This window comes from Haliotis rufescens, unplaced genomic scaffold (genome assembly GCF_023055435.1).
Source record: "Haliotis rufescens isolate VD_foot unplaced genomic scaffold, xgHalRufe1.0.p SCAF_13, whole genome shotgun sequence".
Lineage (NCBI taxonomy): Eukaryota > Metazoa > Mollusca > Gastropoda > Lepetellida > Haliotidae > Haliotis > Haliotis rufescens.
This window is the reverse complement of record NW_025963813.1, coordinates 22,896,256-22,912,338: the sequence shown is the minus strand read 5'-3', so window position 1 is coordinate 22,912,338 and position 16,083 is coordinate 22,896,256. Positions and strand designations below refer to the sequence as shown.

Below are 16,083 nucleotides of genomic sequence, written 5' to 3'. Positions count from 1 at the left end.
AAGTGATCAGTTAAGAAACAAACACGAGTTATAATATTAGATGCATTTAAATAACGTTTAAAAACGATATATTTCAATATTTTGATATATTTCATATATATTCCAAATATTGTTTCCAAATAATTATTATTAAAGTATTTGATTCTCACATAGACATTGGACATTGCATAAGTATTTTTGTACAGCTGCAGACGCAATGGATATTGTTCCTTTATGTTGATATTCCCGGATACATTATAACTTTGGTAGGTTGTAATAATGATATTTGCATTTTGTTTTCATTCATTCGCTGCAGCTTTGAACAGAATCATTCTTGTTCCTTACCGTTTGGTTGGGAAGTTTTTCGATGCGCAATAGACGTTGTTTTCACAAGTATTTTCTTTTGTAAGCGTGTATATGTTACAGTCAATGTGTAAAATATGATTCACTTAGGCAATTTATTAAATATCTAAATATTTCAGTCATTTTACAAATTGACTGAATAATCCATTCATTTAAATAACCGACTGACTAAAAATGATAAAGACGATCAAAAGAGCTTAAACACATCACAATATATTAATTATGCTAAGAAAAGAAGCCAAACATTACAGAACTGTACTTGGTGATGATATTAAACAAAAACAAATATTTGGAATTCGTTATCATATTAATAAAGATGGACATATTTTTCAGTTAATTTGTAAAATAAACTGAATATTTAGGCGTTTAATAAATTTCCTTAGTGAAATCTGTTTACATTTTGAATGTAATACATATACACACGGTAAAATAAGCAATGTTTAGATGAAATATTTATTTTGTGTTGCAAGTCAAAATAGTGTACACAAAGATCGCACAATTACCAAGCAAGTGACTTACCAAAACTGCATCACCATTACCGATGCTCCCCACAAATATACCTACATTTCCAAAACTGTATTTCATTTTTGTTGATCAATGTGACCATACGTCCTTCTACTTTCAATAAAAATGCGCTTACGAATGGCGAGCACAGGTCGCGAACAAGTCTAGATTTCTGCTATATCATCCGGGTACTCACTGGGAAAATACAGTAATGCACAGGTAACAACTACTCCCGCTGAATTGCTTTAGATCAGTGCTCCTTTGTACGTTGAAATACTATATATTGTGAATGCCAAAATGATGTATCAAGGATCAAGTAGAAGATACATTGACCGTAGCGCTGGGAGTTTATTCAACAGACCCGTGAAAATAACACTGCTGTATCTTATTATTTATTTTCAATGACGCAGTCAAAGCTCACTTCTCCTGGCGGCCATTATCGAACGGCCAGCTAAAACACAACCCCGCGCTTACGTCTACAGGTCTCTTCCTGTAGTACGGTAATTAGTATTCTCTCCCTCAAGTGTATCCTCAATGATATAACCCACCTCATTAATTACATGCTGCTCTTTTCCAGCCTCACGGCTATGGAGCTGAGGTAAAGAGTCCAAGTCATCATAAAGTAATTAGGGTCCAATAAAAACAATACGCCCCGCCAAACCTCATACATATTATCACTGAAAGTCGTACTACAGACGGTTAATGTCAAATCACAATAAAAGCATTTCAATTGCAATAACATGTTCCAGGACCATGTATTCTCTGAACACCATCGGATTTAGAAGCAATGGTCGTATAAAACAAGACAGATCTATTTAAACACAACAGTATTCATGTTATTCCCACAAAATCACATAAAGAAAGGAGACATTAGGAAATACATGTGTATCATCATTTTTCGTCAGGATAACAAAATTTTCTCTCCTTGTTACCACCTCCAGGTTCAGCTTAAGACGGGTCCTCCTTTGGTCAAAAGTTTGTTCCCCCTCTAATGCGTGTGTCACGCGTTGCACACGAGTGGCGGACGGGGTGCACACCCGTGTGCAACGCGTTGCACACGGGTATCACACGCGTGACCAACCCGATGCACACTGGTTGCGTAACGCGTTGCCCATGCGTGTAAGGGGAATGAACTTCTAGGCAGTAGTGTATGTCGGATTAAGACCTAAGATGTATTCTATAAAGAAGTCCAATAATGGGGAGATAAGAAAAGCTAAGGGCGTTAAGAATTATGTGGTAAAAAAAGCATATCAAACATGAACAGTATAAAGAAGCATTATTCAACGGTAGAACATTCAAACACGAGATGAACTCTTTAAGAAGTTACAATCACAGGATATATGGATTAAGAATGATCAAGACATCAATGGGGTCCAAATAATTGGTGGGCGTTATAGATGATGAGCCGTTTAACTGAGGCCGAGGCGGGGGAGCGTGCTCGGCCAATCTCACGATCTTCGCCTTGTCTCGCACATTGCAATGATACAAGTTGTTTACCGTTCATAGTGTAAAAATATATATCCATTATGTTTTCGCCATTTGTTATTATTTACAAGCCTTAACTGTCACATTCAATGTGAATGTAGTCTACTTACATGAAAATATCGATCGATAATGGTATTAACAGACGCTATGAGTAAAGAGCCGATCACAATTCATTACACAAGTACAGAGTGATTCAGTGGCATTGATTGGTCATGTTGCTTAAAATACGGAAAACGAGAGTTTTGACCAGCACTACGCGCATTCATACACATTCATGCAAATATAGATACACATTCAAGCCAGATTAATTGGTTTGATACGGTTACTTGATCCGAAACAAAAGGAATGACCGCCGTGTTGTGACAGCAACTACATGTGAGTTGACAGTGTCGCCTCAAATTGGATTGCCCACTAATTAAGAAAATAAACTTTGCTTGTGGTTCTCTTTTATTGCATGCATGCGCTTCTAAGATCAAAGGATGTATAGTGTGAAAAGTTAACTAGTAGAACAATCATATTTCCGTGACTTGCCGCGGATGTTTTCAAACAGATTATTAGAACTCCATTCAGCGATAAACGGTTGATTATGCAATGAGAAGCGTTATGTGCAAATGAACAACGAACAACAATACAATCACGGCTGTGTAAATTAAAAGTATTAAAAGTGTACATAAATATTGGGAGCCATGCGATACCGCACGTATTAACCGAGGTAGCGCTTTATCGAAGAGCCCAATAGCGAGGGATCACTGTATGTCTTAAGAGACCAAATCGGATCGGCTGCGCGACGTAGGCCTCCTTGGAGTTCACCGCGCTGGTATAAATATCTTACGCTTACTCTATCCGGATGTTTTTGTTCTTTGCCTCTCCTCGGTGCTGAAGATTTGGAAGTCAAGGATTTCATTTTAATCGCATTGGATGGTTTCTTCCCGATTAATCTCGTTACTTCATTATCAGCGCTGATACAACAGCTGATAATCGTATCACCCATTCGGTTGATCTCAATCGTTCCGATTTCATTTCGATCCCATACTGATAGCCAAACAAACGTTCCGCTAATGTCCGGTTAAATCTTTCAACGATAGCTTGACTACGGTGGGCCTCTTTTTCACCAGGCCTGATTTCGACATCATGCTTTGTTAACAGGTTAGTTACTGATCCCATAGACTCGCGACCGGGATCTACTTGAAATAGCTTGGGCCATTTTAGTGGTCAGCGTTTATATATGCGACTCAGTGCATTAGCTACTTCTGTTGAATCTTTCGAGGTTAATGGCTCAGCCTCTTTGTATCGACTAGCCACAACCACTACGGTTAAAGCGTATTTATACGTTTTGTGTCTTACCTTATCATGGGGGAGAAACAAGAGGTCAGCCTGATGAACTTCATTCGTTGTAAAAATATCAAACTTCTTCCTCGGTATATAACGCGATGCTGGTAAGTATATTTGCCACATCGCTTGTTTCTTCAACCAATCCTTGGCCACATCTTTAGATACTTTAGCCGCAGTGGCTAATTTTAGTATTGCTCCTATACCTTTTCAATATCCTCGTGGGCTATAGATACTTTTATTCATTATTAATTAATATTGATGAATCAGATTGTCATTTTGACATAAACAAATTCCATCTGTAGTCGTGGTATAGGTATATGAATCTGGCTCTAGTGGAAGTGAGCCAGAACCCCCATCATCTATACTACTCGCAGGAATACAATGAACTAATAATCTAGGGAAATGATATTTACAAGGGTTTTCAAAAGGACTTCATGAATATATATTTACTCATTTAGATGTTTGAGGCCATGTTAATTACAAAATGGGGACTATGAGACCATCTTGGATTTCTGAATGAGGTTATATTACTGGATGTTGTGCTGATCATCCACATCTAGTTTCATAAAGAACACTTATTAGTATGGGAAAATAGTCTTAAATAGGGTTAACTATCTAAATTTCGACCAATCAGATGACTCCATTCTGTTGCTATAGTAATAAAATATGCATTGTGTGCAAAATATATCAAAATATCTTTTAACGAAATCAAACAACTAAATTTCGAAAAATCAGTTGCCTGGGTTACATTGCCATTATGGTAAGAAATCCAATTCATTTGAGTCCTGAAATACATTAATTTTGTACCTAAATACCAAGTTTGAACGAAATCTCTGAATATTGATCAATCAGCTCTGCAGAAGCTGCTTTCGCCATGGAAGCAAGGTAGTAACGTAAATAAAGTCCTATTGTGTAGTGCCCCTAGGTACATCTTTGAACCAAGATTTAACAAAATCGGCTAAATGACATGTCAGTAGTGACCCATAAAGAAAATCTGTAAATAATGACCAGATTGTCATTGTTGAGAGGTTGTTTGAACTTGAAAGGTGCAGAGCACTCATACAAGTACCATGGCTTTACTATATGTTGTTCCTGAGAAAAGTTGAAGGAAGAATATATTCTATAACGAATAATTGGTCTTCATTTTATTTAGTACCTGTAGGCCATGGGCCTTTTTGTAAAAACGAAATACAATTTAGGTGCAAACAGTATAAAATACAACACATTTCTTTGCCTTTTTGTTGTTGAAAAAGCAGCTTCAACATAATTGCATATTATCAAAGTTGGAGTATTTGTGTTCTTACAACATTGGTGTAAAACAAGTACTTTGCTGTATTTATATTGATAATAGGTCCTTGCGATGACAGTAGTGTATTAAAATTCAGAATATTTGGAAAGATGTATGTAACTTAGATGGCTACAAGCTGGACAAATTAACAAAAAGTGATATTCGTTTTCGATTTGGCTTAAGTTACAAACTTTACATTTTCTAAATTCACAAGGAATATTGAAATGTCATCCATGTTCAATTTCTAAATTGTGAGAACTGAGCCGAAAAAGAGTCATTGTGGTCCTGAATTTATTTACAGTGACACAACTCAAATAGTTCTCACATTGAAATGGTTGTTTTAAACTGTGCACAATAAGCCATTTAGATAGATCGCTAAGCCAAATCTGAAAAAATTGTCATTTAACTGCTGACGTAACATATTTAAAAATATGGTTTTATTAACACATGTTTGAAAGTTCCAAGTTTTAAGTTTCGTTACCCATGCAATTTAGGCTGCCTTGTTCATGGTACAACCACAACATATTACCGCAGCACTCCATTACTTGAAGTTGATAACTTTACATTTAATATACATGTACTCATACAGGCATACAATTGAACTTTTTCTAATGGTTCTATGTCACTGAATCCCCAAATTTCAGCCCTGCTGTTATCTTTGCATCAAATAATTTGATGTTAAAGTGAGGCGAGTATGGTTTCAAAGAATTATACTACTCAAAAGGACCATGAACACCTTTCTTGCCTGAATTGCAATATTATTTAAGGCTTTCAGTAATCTATTGCTAAAATACAAGCCAAGATAACTGTATCCAGTGACTACTTTAACCGCATTTCAAATCATAATACCATTTTTCATACCTCCCCAATCTTAAAAACAATGGTTATTGTTTTCGATAGATTAACTGACATTTCCCATTTACAACAGTAATTACGCAAGAAATTTAACTTCCTTTGTAAGTTGTTGACAGCATCTCCAAACACATGGGTATAGGGCCTGTAACGCTCACCTGGATATTTACGCAATCATGACAAAATATATATTTGCATTGTGCATGTATATAATACTGCAAATATTTCGTAATTTTGACTTTGTCAGCATTTAAAATCAGTGAATGGCAAATCTGAGAGCATGAACGTGTATTTCTCTAGATACAAATGTAGCAAAAAGATCTGAACCATTTGCATGTTATGATCCAGGATGTAAGTTTCCAGAGGCAAGGCTGGACCCCAGGGCAAATCCTATTGGCATAAATGCATTATTTTCTTCATAATAGACAAATGTATACAATGTATCTGTTTATTATAGGGTGGGGATAATATCGGTTTGCATGTTATGGTCAAGGTTCTAACTCCTTTGGGAATGCCTGACAGATGAACAGAAGGGCCAGTCCTGGTAGCATATGTGCATTCCTCTCATTATACTCAGCAATTGTACATATGGTTATATGGTGGGGATCTTAATTATGTCCAAGTCATAAACTCTTTCTTACCTGCCCCCCCCCCCTTCTTGGAATACTTCCAACCAAATATGGTTGATGTCCATCTTTTAGTTCCAGAGAAAAAGTCGTTTGAAGCAATATAGCCAAATTACCACTATTTGGCACCGCCCCTCAGCCCCTTTTGGGGTCAGCCCCTCTTTTGTACAATTTTTTGAATCCTCACCACAGGATAATGTTTACAACTAAATATGGACAAGTACAAGGAGCCACCCCCCCCCCCACACACACACACACATGCATGCCTGTCGCTACATACGTATGATATTCTTGGACGTGACGTATAATAATCTTGGACGTGACGTTAAACCCCATTTCATCTCACCTCACCATGAATACCATTCTGTTCAGAATACAAGGAAATAATCCCCCAACCCACTGACATAATCCTTAATGTAAATCTTTTTATATTAAAAGTAATTTTTACATTAAGGGTTGTAACAAAGCACATTCCTTGGAATGTCGACCCTTGTCATATCGATCCGTAGAATGTCGACCCTCTGAAGAGTGTCGACCCTCTGAAGAGTGTCGACCCTTGGAACATAGATCTGACGAATGTCGACCCTTAGATGGTAGACCCTGGTTCGATGTCGACCTCTCTGTAGAATGTCGAGCCTTCGAAGTCGACTCTGAATGTTGACCTTTGTCTCCATGTTGATCTTCCTTGGGTCAAAATCGCTCTCTACTCTTCCAATGTCCTGTCGGCGCTGTCGCTATCAGACTGCTAGAGTCGATATTAGTCACAATAGGTGGAACCGTAGTAATTAGATCGATCGGAGTAGACATGAGGCTGGTCAGAGTGGGATCGACTGGTTGAACTACAACCTCCAAAGTCTATGAATGACTTCCAATAGATAGGGTTTGAGTAGATGTACATATCTAGGGAGACTGGTTTAAATTAACTGCAAGCACCATACGTGTTGACTGGGATTGCTGATGACTTTGTTGTGCAAAAAACTATCCGATACTGTACCTTCTTCCACTGAGAGAGAAGTGATCGTGGCTGGTGTTGGTTGCTTATCAACAGTTTTTACAGATGGACGACTGATAGTCTTTGTCACATAATTTTGATCAGTGATCAATGCCTCTCTTCTGGCATTTCTTAAGAGATGTCAGTGAATGCCTCCTGGGACAAGATAGTGCATTCGGAACACTGTAAACCTGGCTGACAGACGCCCCAACAGTCACAGCATAATTTGTGAGGATCCGCTGGCGAAAAAATGTGGCGACGCTTCTTGCAAGCTGGCCATTTTGCTTGATTGTTGCCCTTATCTTAGGCATAAGAAATGCGCCAAACTCCCATAATTTTGAGAAAAAGAAAGGCCTAAATATTCTCTCTAAAAAAATAGCTCCTCTATACAGGGAGGCGAAGGGAAAGAGCATGATGAGACAGAGGTCAAGTGGCCAGATTGAGGTCAGCATGCTGCACTAGATGAGATATGGATGCATGACCTGATTGCTGGGATGGTCGCCATGGTGATGCAGGGTGTTTGGGTGAATAGAACCTTTGAAGTTCAAGGATGTTTCCATAAAAGGGATCGGAAGAAGAAGGATAAAATGCATAGAGTGAGATAAGATAAGTTTAAAAATTAGATATTATACATTACTCTTTTACATCTTTTTAGATTTACATGTACAATCAATCAAGTTCATTGGCATTAGACCAAGCAATAAATGAGGATATCAATATTGCAAAGAAAACATGTATTGTATTGCACTAGAAGCTCTTCCCTCAAGAAAATATTCTCTTTCGAACAGTAGCTTTAATTGATTTACTGATAGATTATAACAGGCCCTCGTATTGTTTAGGTAGTCTGATACATGAAAGTTCCTGAAACTGTTTGGATTTTTTTCAAATGTTACAAGCTGGCACACTGAGTCGTGGTCACAGGAAATCCCATTTCAGAAAATAGTTCCAGATCACAAGTGTTGTCTGCAGTTATCAAATAATAAACTTTGATTCCACGTCAGCCAATCAGAATTGCGGAAAAGAGAATAAACCAAGATTTTTATACAGTAATTCTTTTTTTTTCATGTGAAAGTGAATTGGTAGGCGGGATTTCTGAAAGTGGAGTCTGTACAATATCTATTGATATTTTCAAACAGTACCTAAATTACTGGAGACTTGCTCAAATTCCTTCAAATTTGAACTAGAATTTGTCTGTAGAAACGATTCCTCCTCAGATGTTAGAGTCTCTCCAAGTTTCTTCAGAGCTGTCATTATTTCCACAGACTGTAGTGTTTCCATTTCCTTGCTGATCTTACCAATTTTTGCATCTCTGTTAATCTGCAGAAAGGAGAAACAAAACATAAGATTAACTAAAATGGTGTCTCCATCACAATTTATTCATGAATGCCCAAAACTTTCCATGCAGAAACATGTACAATTGTAAGATATTACACAAGCTTCAAATTGATATCAAGTTTATGTCCCGCATGAAATAATTTTCATTTTACCTGAGGGAAAACTGAAATCTATTTCACTTGGGACTTAAACTTGATATAAAATTGAAGTGAGGGTAATATTTTATTTATTATCACAGATGTAATTTGAAGAGGCATCATCCAAAACAAACAGATTCAGTAGTGTCTATATAAAAACTGAGAAAATGATGAAGGTTACAACAGTGATGTCACGGTGCTGTCAAAAACAGTTGTTTTGTTTTGCTTCAAACATATTTTATCAAAATTTGAAATGGATTGGGAACACGTTATCCACCTTGACTCCCGCTCCATGGTATTTACAAAAGCTTGTACAGTAAATCCTATACAAGGAAAACAGAAAATAAAATAAGTGTGTAGGTACAAAAGGAATGTACAAAAGAAGGACTAGTATTTACATTCATGAGTTACCCAAATCTCTTTGCATGATTTATAAACACTAACCTTCATTTCAGTTTAACATCAGCCCTGAATCTAATTCAATATTTTTGTTCGTGGCATTCTGTAAATTTCCCAAATTATTAACATAAATTTTCTTTGGTGAATATACAATGAACACTCTAACAAATCATAATATTAGTTTTCACATGGATTACCACATTGACATATTGGATCACATTTTATCTGTGTTCTGTATAAATCATAATAATTTAAGTGGCTTTTCATGTACCTTAATCGAGTATGATAAATCTTTAACTTTCTGACACCATAGGAAAAATATGAAGGTGCAACACATTGCTCTTTCTGTATTGTATGACTTGAACTAGAATATAGATGTACAATTTCTACCTGCTAAAGCTATAGTGTCCCATAACCTTACAGTTAAATTTGTGGTACAATATATTGAATTACTTTTTTCCTTGACTGATTTAGGATTCTTGAGTTTCCATGGCATGCTCTTTTGCTTTATTTAAGATCAAAGTGTAAAGCTTCTTTTCTTTTTACAAATACTGATATCTATATTTTATTTAGACTGCAAATGTAAGGTGATCTTGTGGTCATGACCCCAATCACAGATACTTGTACATACATTAGCTGAGGTGATTTTCACAGCAACAAATTGGATAGAACAGAATCAAACACAATCATGTGTCGGCCAAAATGACCTTCAGGAAACCTCATAACCAACTAATGTTTAATGCGTGTCAAGTATCCCATAATGTTTGGTAATAAGTTTCATTCTGAATATGATGTGAAATAGTCTGGACAAAATTGTTTTGTTATGAAATATTTCCTATGATAAACAAAGTCCTTCACAAATATTAAGTCATTAGGTATTTTTGTCACACAGTGACTGGTTCTTGATGTGTGAACGATTATGCACATTGTAAAAAAAATACGCTTTTTGAGATGGAAATAAAATCAACAGAACCCTTTCCATAATTATCCTCTTTTCCATTCCATTCTGACTATATCATAAGCATGTGTTTATGAATCATACCAGGTTTAGAGCGTATCCACCACAAACACATGCAAATGCAAGTCAGGTATTAGCAAGTCAAAGACATACATGTACAACTGAAATAACACAACTTTATACGAAGCTAATGAAATAAACTGGTTTGGTGTACTAGAAGGAGGCACTGGGATATACATGCATATATTTACATAGATTTATCAGACTGATTATGACTAGATTTGATTGCGAAATTTAAATCAATAAGACATATATTTCTTAGAATTGATGAGTACATGTAAATCTTCAATGAACTGCTATTTGAGTGTCTTCGGGATTTATAACATGGTGCCTCGATTTGATTTCAGTTGGGGGCACAGGAGGCCAAGTCTTCTGAGGCGCCACGATTCGCTGTGTATAGTTGTATGATTGTTGGTTTGAAACCTGGTTCGCCCCAATTATGTTTCTAGGTTTGTCAGCACCATACCCGTGCTCATGGGTTTCACCGAAGTGGTAAACGTCTGAGACCTGCATCACTTCGGGCTTTCTTCCTACATTAATCTGACACGCTGTGACAAAACTGGAATACAGTTAAAAGTGGTGCTAAACCCAACTCACTCACTCACTCACTGATTTCAGTGATTCGTTCTGATGAGCAGTGTCCCATTCTAACTATCCACTTAGTATACCTGTGTCAGTGTTAAATACATTTCAATGTTCTAAAACAGATAGTTAAACATTTGGTACACATAGGCATCGACCCATTTGATGGGGACATTTCATAATTTCATAAATCAATTTCTGAACTGGTCTAACAGGGTTTATTTTGTAAAGCATGTACATAGCAAAAGTGTCAGTTTAAGGTAGGTATATAATGTACAGGCTTTGCCTTAAATATAAGCAATATATTATAAAAGCAATACACAGACTTCTTTCTTTAGAAACACAAGTATGTATTTAAAAGAATATCCTTGAAAGGGGGCCTGGGGGAATATTATCTGGGATGGTAGGTGGCAACACTTATAGTTGCTTATGGTGTTGTTACGATATAACAAGCCAATTGGACCTATCCGATAACACACTCACGAGTAATCAGAACCTCTCTAGTTTCCTGAACATATGTTCGAGCTCAAATTAATGAAGTGAATTATTTACAAATATCAAACGATGCATGGAACCAATATTGCCCATATCTTCTCTATCCAGGGATAATTTACCAGAAACAATGTCAAAAGAAAACCAAATCACTCTATTGCGAAAAGTGTTCTTGTAAAAAGATAACCAATGATGCGTATTGATTGGTAAAACAATAGAGGATTATAGGGGCTGTCACCTAAGAAGAAAAACAATAGGGTGCCTGAAAACGCCCTGAAGACCACCCTATGCCTGCTAAGGATGGCCGGACAACCATTCAGCAATATCATGACACTGTGTCAAATGTTTCCATACTCATACCAGCATACATGCATCCACCTTGAATACTTACACAACCATCACACGATATCTTCGCCAATCCTCGTATCTCCATGCACACACACACATCATTATTCTCCTCCATACCACTACATTCATCACACTATATCTACGTCAGCCCCAATGTATCAGTGCTTATATACATACACCCTCCTCCCAGCCCACCCGCAATCCCCCTACATTCATCACACTATATCTACCTTAGCCTTCATGTATTCATGCGTATGCTTTCATACATACACACCCCTCTCATCATACCCTAAAATCAATCACACTATAACTATATCCGCCCTCATGTATCCCTCGTACACATGCTTACATACATACACAACCCTCTCACCATACATCACACTATAACTATATCCGCCCTCATGTATCCCTCGTACACATGCTTACATACATACACAACCCTCTCACCATACATCACACTATAACTATATCCGCCCTCATGTATCCCTCGTACACATGCTTACATACATACACAACCCTCTCACCATACATCACACTATAACTATATCCGCCCTCATGTATCCCTCGTACTCATGCTTACATACATACACACCCCTCTCACCATAACATCCCACTATAACTATATCTGCCCTCATGTATCCCTCATACTCATGCTTACATACATACACACCCCTCTCACCATAACATCCCACTATAACTATATCCGCCCTCATGTATCCCTCGTACTCATGCTTACATACATACACACCCCTCTCACCATACATCACACTATAACTATATCCACCCTCAAGTATCCCTCGTACTCATGCTTTCATACATGCACACCCCTCTCACCATACATCAATCCCACTATTACTACATCCGCCCTCATGTATCCCTCGTACTCATGCTTACATACATACACACCCCTCTCACCATACATCCCACTATAACTATATCCACCCTCAAGTATCCCTCGTACTCATGCTTTCATACATGCACACCCCTCTCACCATACATCCCACTATAAGTATATCTGCCCTCATGTATCCCTCATACTCATGCTTACATACATACACACCCCTCTCACCATACATCAATCCCACTATAACTATATCCGCCCTCATGTATCCCTCATACTCATGCTTACATACATACACACCCCTCTCACCATACATCAATCCCACTATAACTATATCCGCCCTCATGTATCCCTCATACTCATGCTTACATACATACACACCCCTCTCACCATACATCCCACTATAACTATATCCACCCTCAAGTGTCCCTCGTACTCATGCTTTCATACATGCACACCCCTCTCACCATACATCCCACTATAAGTATATCTGCCCTCATGTATCCCTCATACTCATGCTTACATACATACACACCCCTCTCACCATACATCCAACTATAACTATATCCGCCCTCATGTATCCCTCATACTCATGCTTACATACATACACACCCCTCTCACCATACATCAATCCCACTATAACTATATCCGCCCTCATGTATCCCTCATACTCATGCTTACATACATACACACCCCTCTCACCATACATCCCACTATAACTATATCCACCCTCAAGTATCCCTCGTACTCATGCTTTCATACATGCACACCCCTCTCACCATACATCCCACTATAAGTATATCTGCCCTCATGTATCCCTCATACTCATGCTTACATACATACACACCCCTCTCACCATACATCCAACTATAACTATATCCGCCCTCATGTATCCCTCATACTCATGCTTACATACATACACACCCCTCTCACCATACATCAATCCCACTATAACTATATCCGCCCTCATGTATCCCTCATACTCATGCTTACATACATACACACCCCTCTCACCATACATCCCACTATAACTATATCCACCCTCAAGTATCCCTCGTACTCATGCTTTCATACATGCACACCCCTCTCACCATACATCCCACTATAAGTATATCTGCCCTCATGTATCCCTCATACTCATGCTTACATACATACACACCCCTCTCACCATACATCCAACTATAACTATATCCGCCCTCATGTATCCCTCATACTCATGCTTACATACATACACACCCCTCTCACCATACATCAATCCCACTATAACTATATCCGCCCTCATGTATCCCTCATACTCATGCTTACATACATACACACCCCTCTCACCATACATCCCACTATAACTATATCCACCCTCATGTATCCCTCGTACTCATGCTTACATACATACACACCCCTCTCACCATACATCCCACTATAACTATATCCGCCCTCATGTATCCCTCGAACTCATGCTTACATACATACACACCCCTCTCACCTTACATCCCACTATAACTATATCTGCCCTCATGTATCCCTCGAACTCATGCTTACATACATACACACCCCTCTCACCTTACATCCCACTATAACTATATCTGCCCTCCTGTATCCCTCGTACTCATGCTTTCATACATACACACCCCTCTCACCATACATCATTGTTAATAATTTTTTAATTTATCGATAAAAAATGATAAATTGAAATGGAATAAGTATTTCAGACATTGTGAAATGTGATAGATTTAATAAATGAATAATATCACAGGTAGGTCCCTAAAAATATGTATTATTTTGACGTGACTACGGCTTGGCCGGTTAACCGGCCAACGGTGTCTGGGGACTCGATGCTTCTTGGCCGGATAACCGGCCTACGTTGTTGAAAGAGTTAAAGGAGAATGAAAATCTGACCCTAAAACGATGACATCGTCCAGGTAACACAGACACTTTTTCCACTTTAATTTTCCCAGTACCCTGTCCATCAATCTCTCGAAAGTAGCTGGAGCGTTGGTGAGCCGAAACGGCATGACATTGAACTGATTGAGTACAACATTAGTAGTGCAAGCGGTTTTATGCTTATCTTTTGGATCCATTTTGACTTGCCAATATCCGCTAGCTAAATCAAGGGTACTAAACCAATGACAACCACCTGACGTTTCAAGTGTTTCATCTATTCGGGGCAGAGGAGTGGAATCTCGTAAAGTGACGTCATTCAATTTCCTAAAATCAATACAGAACCTGCAGGATTCATCTTTCTTGGTTACTAGACAAACAGGAGCAGACCAAGGACTACTACTAGGCTCTATAATGTTCTGTTGCAACATCTTGTCAATTTCCTCCTCTACTAACTGTTTCTTAGTTAAAGGAACCCTCCTAGCAGGTAATTTGATAGGGTTTGCCCCACCAGTATTGATGGTATGCATAATCTCAATCTGTCTGCAATAACAAACCATCTTCACTGACAAAACATCCTGAAATTCTCCCACTAAATCAGAAACAGACTGTTTTGGGCTTTCTGAAAGATCAGTGGAACAGCGATCAACCAGTGACTGCAAGTGCAGTGATTTTGACACAAAAAGCTGTATACAGGTCAATGACTTGGACCCAAGAAATGTAATAAGTCAGTGGCAAAAGTCAATAAGTCACTTAAACAAAAATGCCAGATGCAGTAAAATTTCGAAGTTAAATCAGTACTTTTAAAAAACCGGGCATAGCTTCCGCACACCCGGCTACCCGCCGGGTCTGGGAGGAATACTGCCATCAACTTCAGCTCCCATCCCCCAGACACAAGGACAATTGTCACAAGCATGCAATGTCTGACCTTTCCCCATGTTGAAATATATTTGTTTTTAAAATAGCCTTGTACTTACTTAGATCTACCTTTTGTTGAAAAAAACATTGCAAACATAAGACATTATTTCAACATATATCCAGGGTTATGGGTTTTCGGACACTGTCATAGTTTTCTTGCTGATCACATGAAGTGTAAGTGTAAAACTTCTCATTCACTTATTCATAAAGGACAACTTTATCTTAGAATCAAGCCATCATCGGAGTATTTATAATTTCTGTGTGACACCTATCGTTATAGTGCAAGTATTCGTGATTGAAAACATATGATGTCCGAAAACCTATGATCCGACGAGAATAGTATTGTGTCATGAATAATAATAAAGTCATAATTGATGCTGAAAGTTCTGATCGAAAACAGGACAATCCGCGACGGTTGTCCGGAAACACGATATTTTCGGAGCATTTTTTTAAATCTTTGATTATATTTTTACGAGGAAGATGACTCTTTCCGAGGACCACTGTTTTAAAAAACGTGATTATTAGTGTTTTTGCGGAGATTTCACATTGCTAGGTCTAATTATTTACGTATTGAACAAATTGACCAGTCACCGAAGGGACTTCCCGCGCTACATGTATTTCGATTGCGAAAGTGTTATGTTGACATTTAATAGTCAAATTGCCTCAAATATGACTTTAAATGAGTCAAGGTATGGCATTTATGATATGTGTATCCATT

General features: G+C 38.0%; 1 protein-coding gene across 6 annotated transcripts in view; it reads right to left on the bottom strand.

Moving 5' to 3' along the window:
• The window catches only part of LOC125378613 (protein LZIC-like), a 202,425-nt gene that overhangs the window by 34,064 nt on the left and 152,278 nt on the right, over window positions 1-16,083 (bottom strand). For 5 of the 6 annotated variants that reach the window (XM_048394320.1, XM_048394319.1, XM_048394321.1 and 2 more), the window contains one exon: window positions 8,560-8,737. The exons of the other annotated variant lie outside the window; for it this stretch is intronic. In XM_048394320.1, the coding sequence (XP_048250277.1) occupies window positions 8,560-8,737 (178 nt within the window). The remainder of the gene's footprint in view (window positions 1-8,559; window positions 8,738-16,083) is intronic. 6 annotated transcript variants of the gene reach the window in all.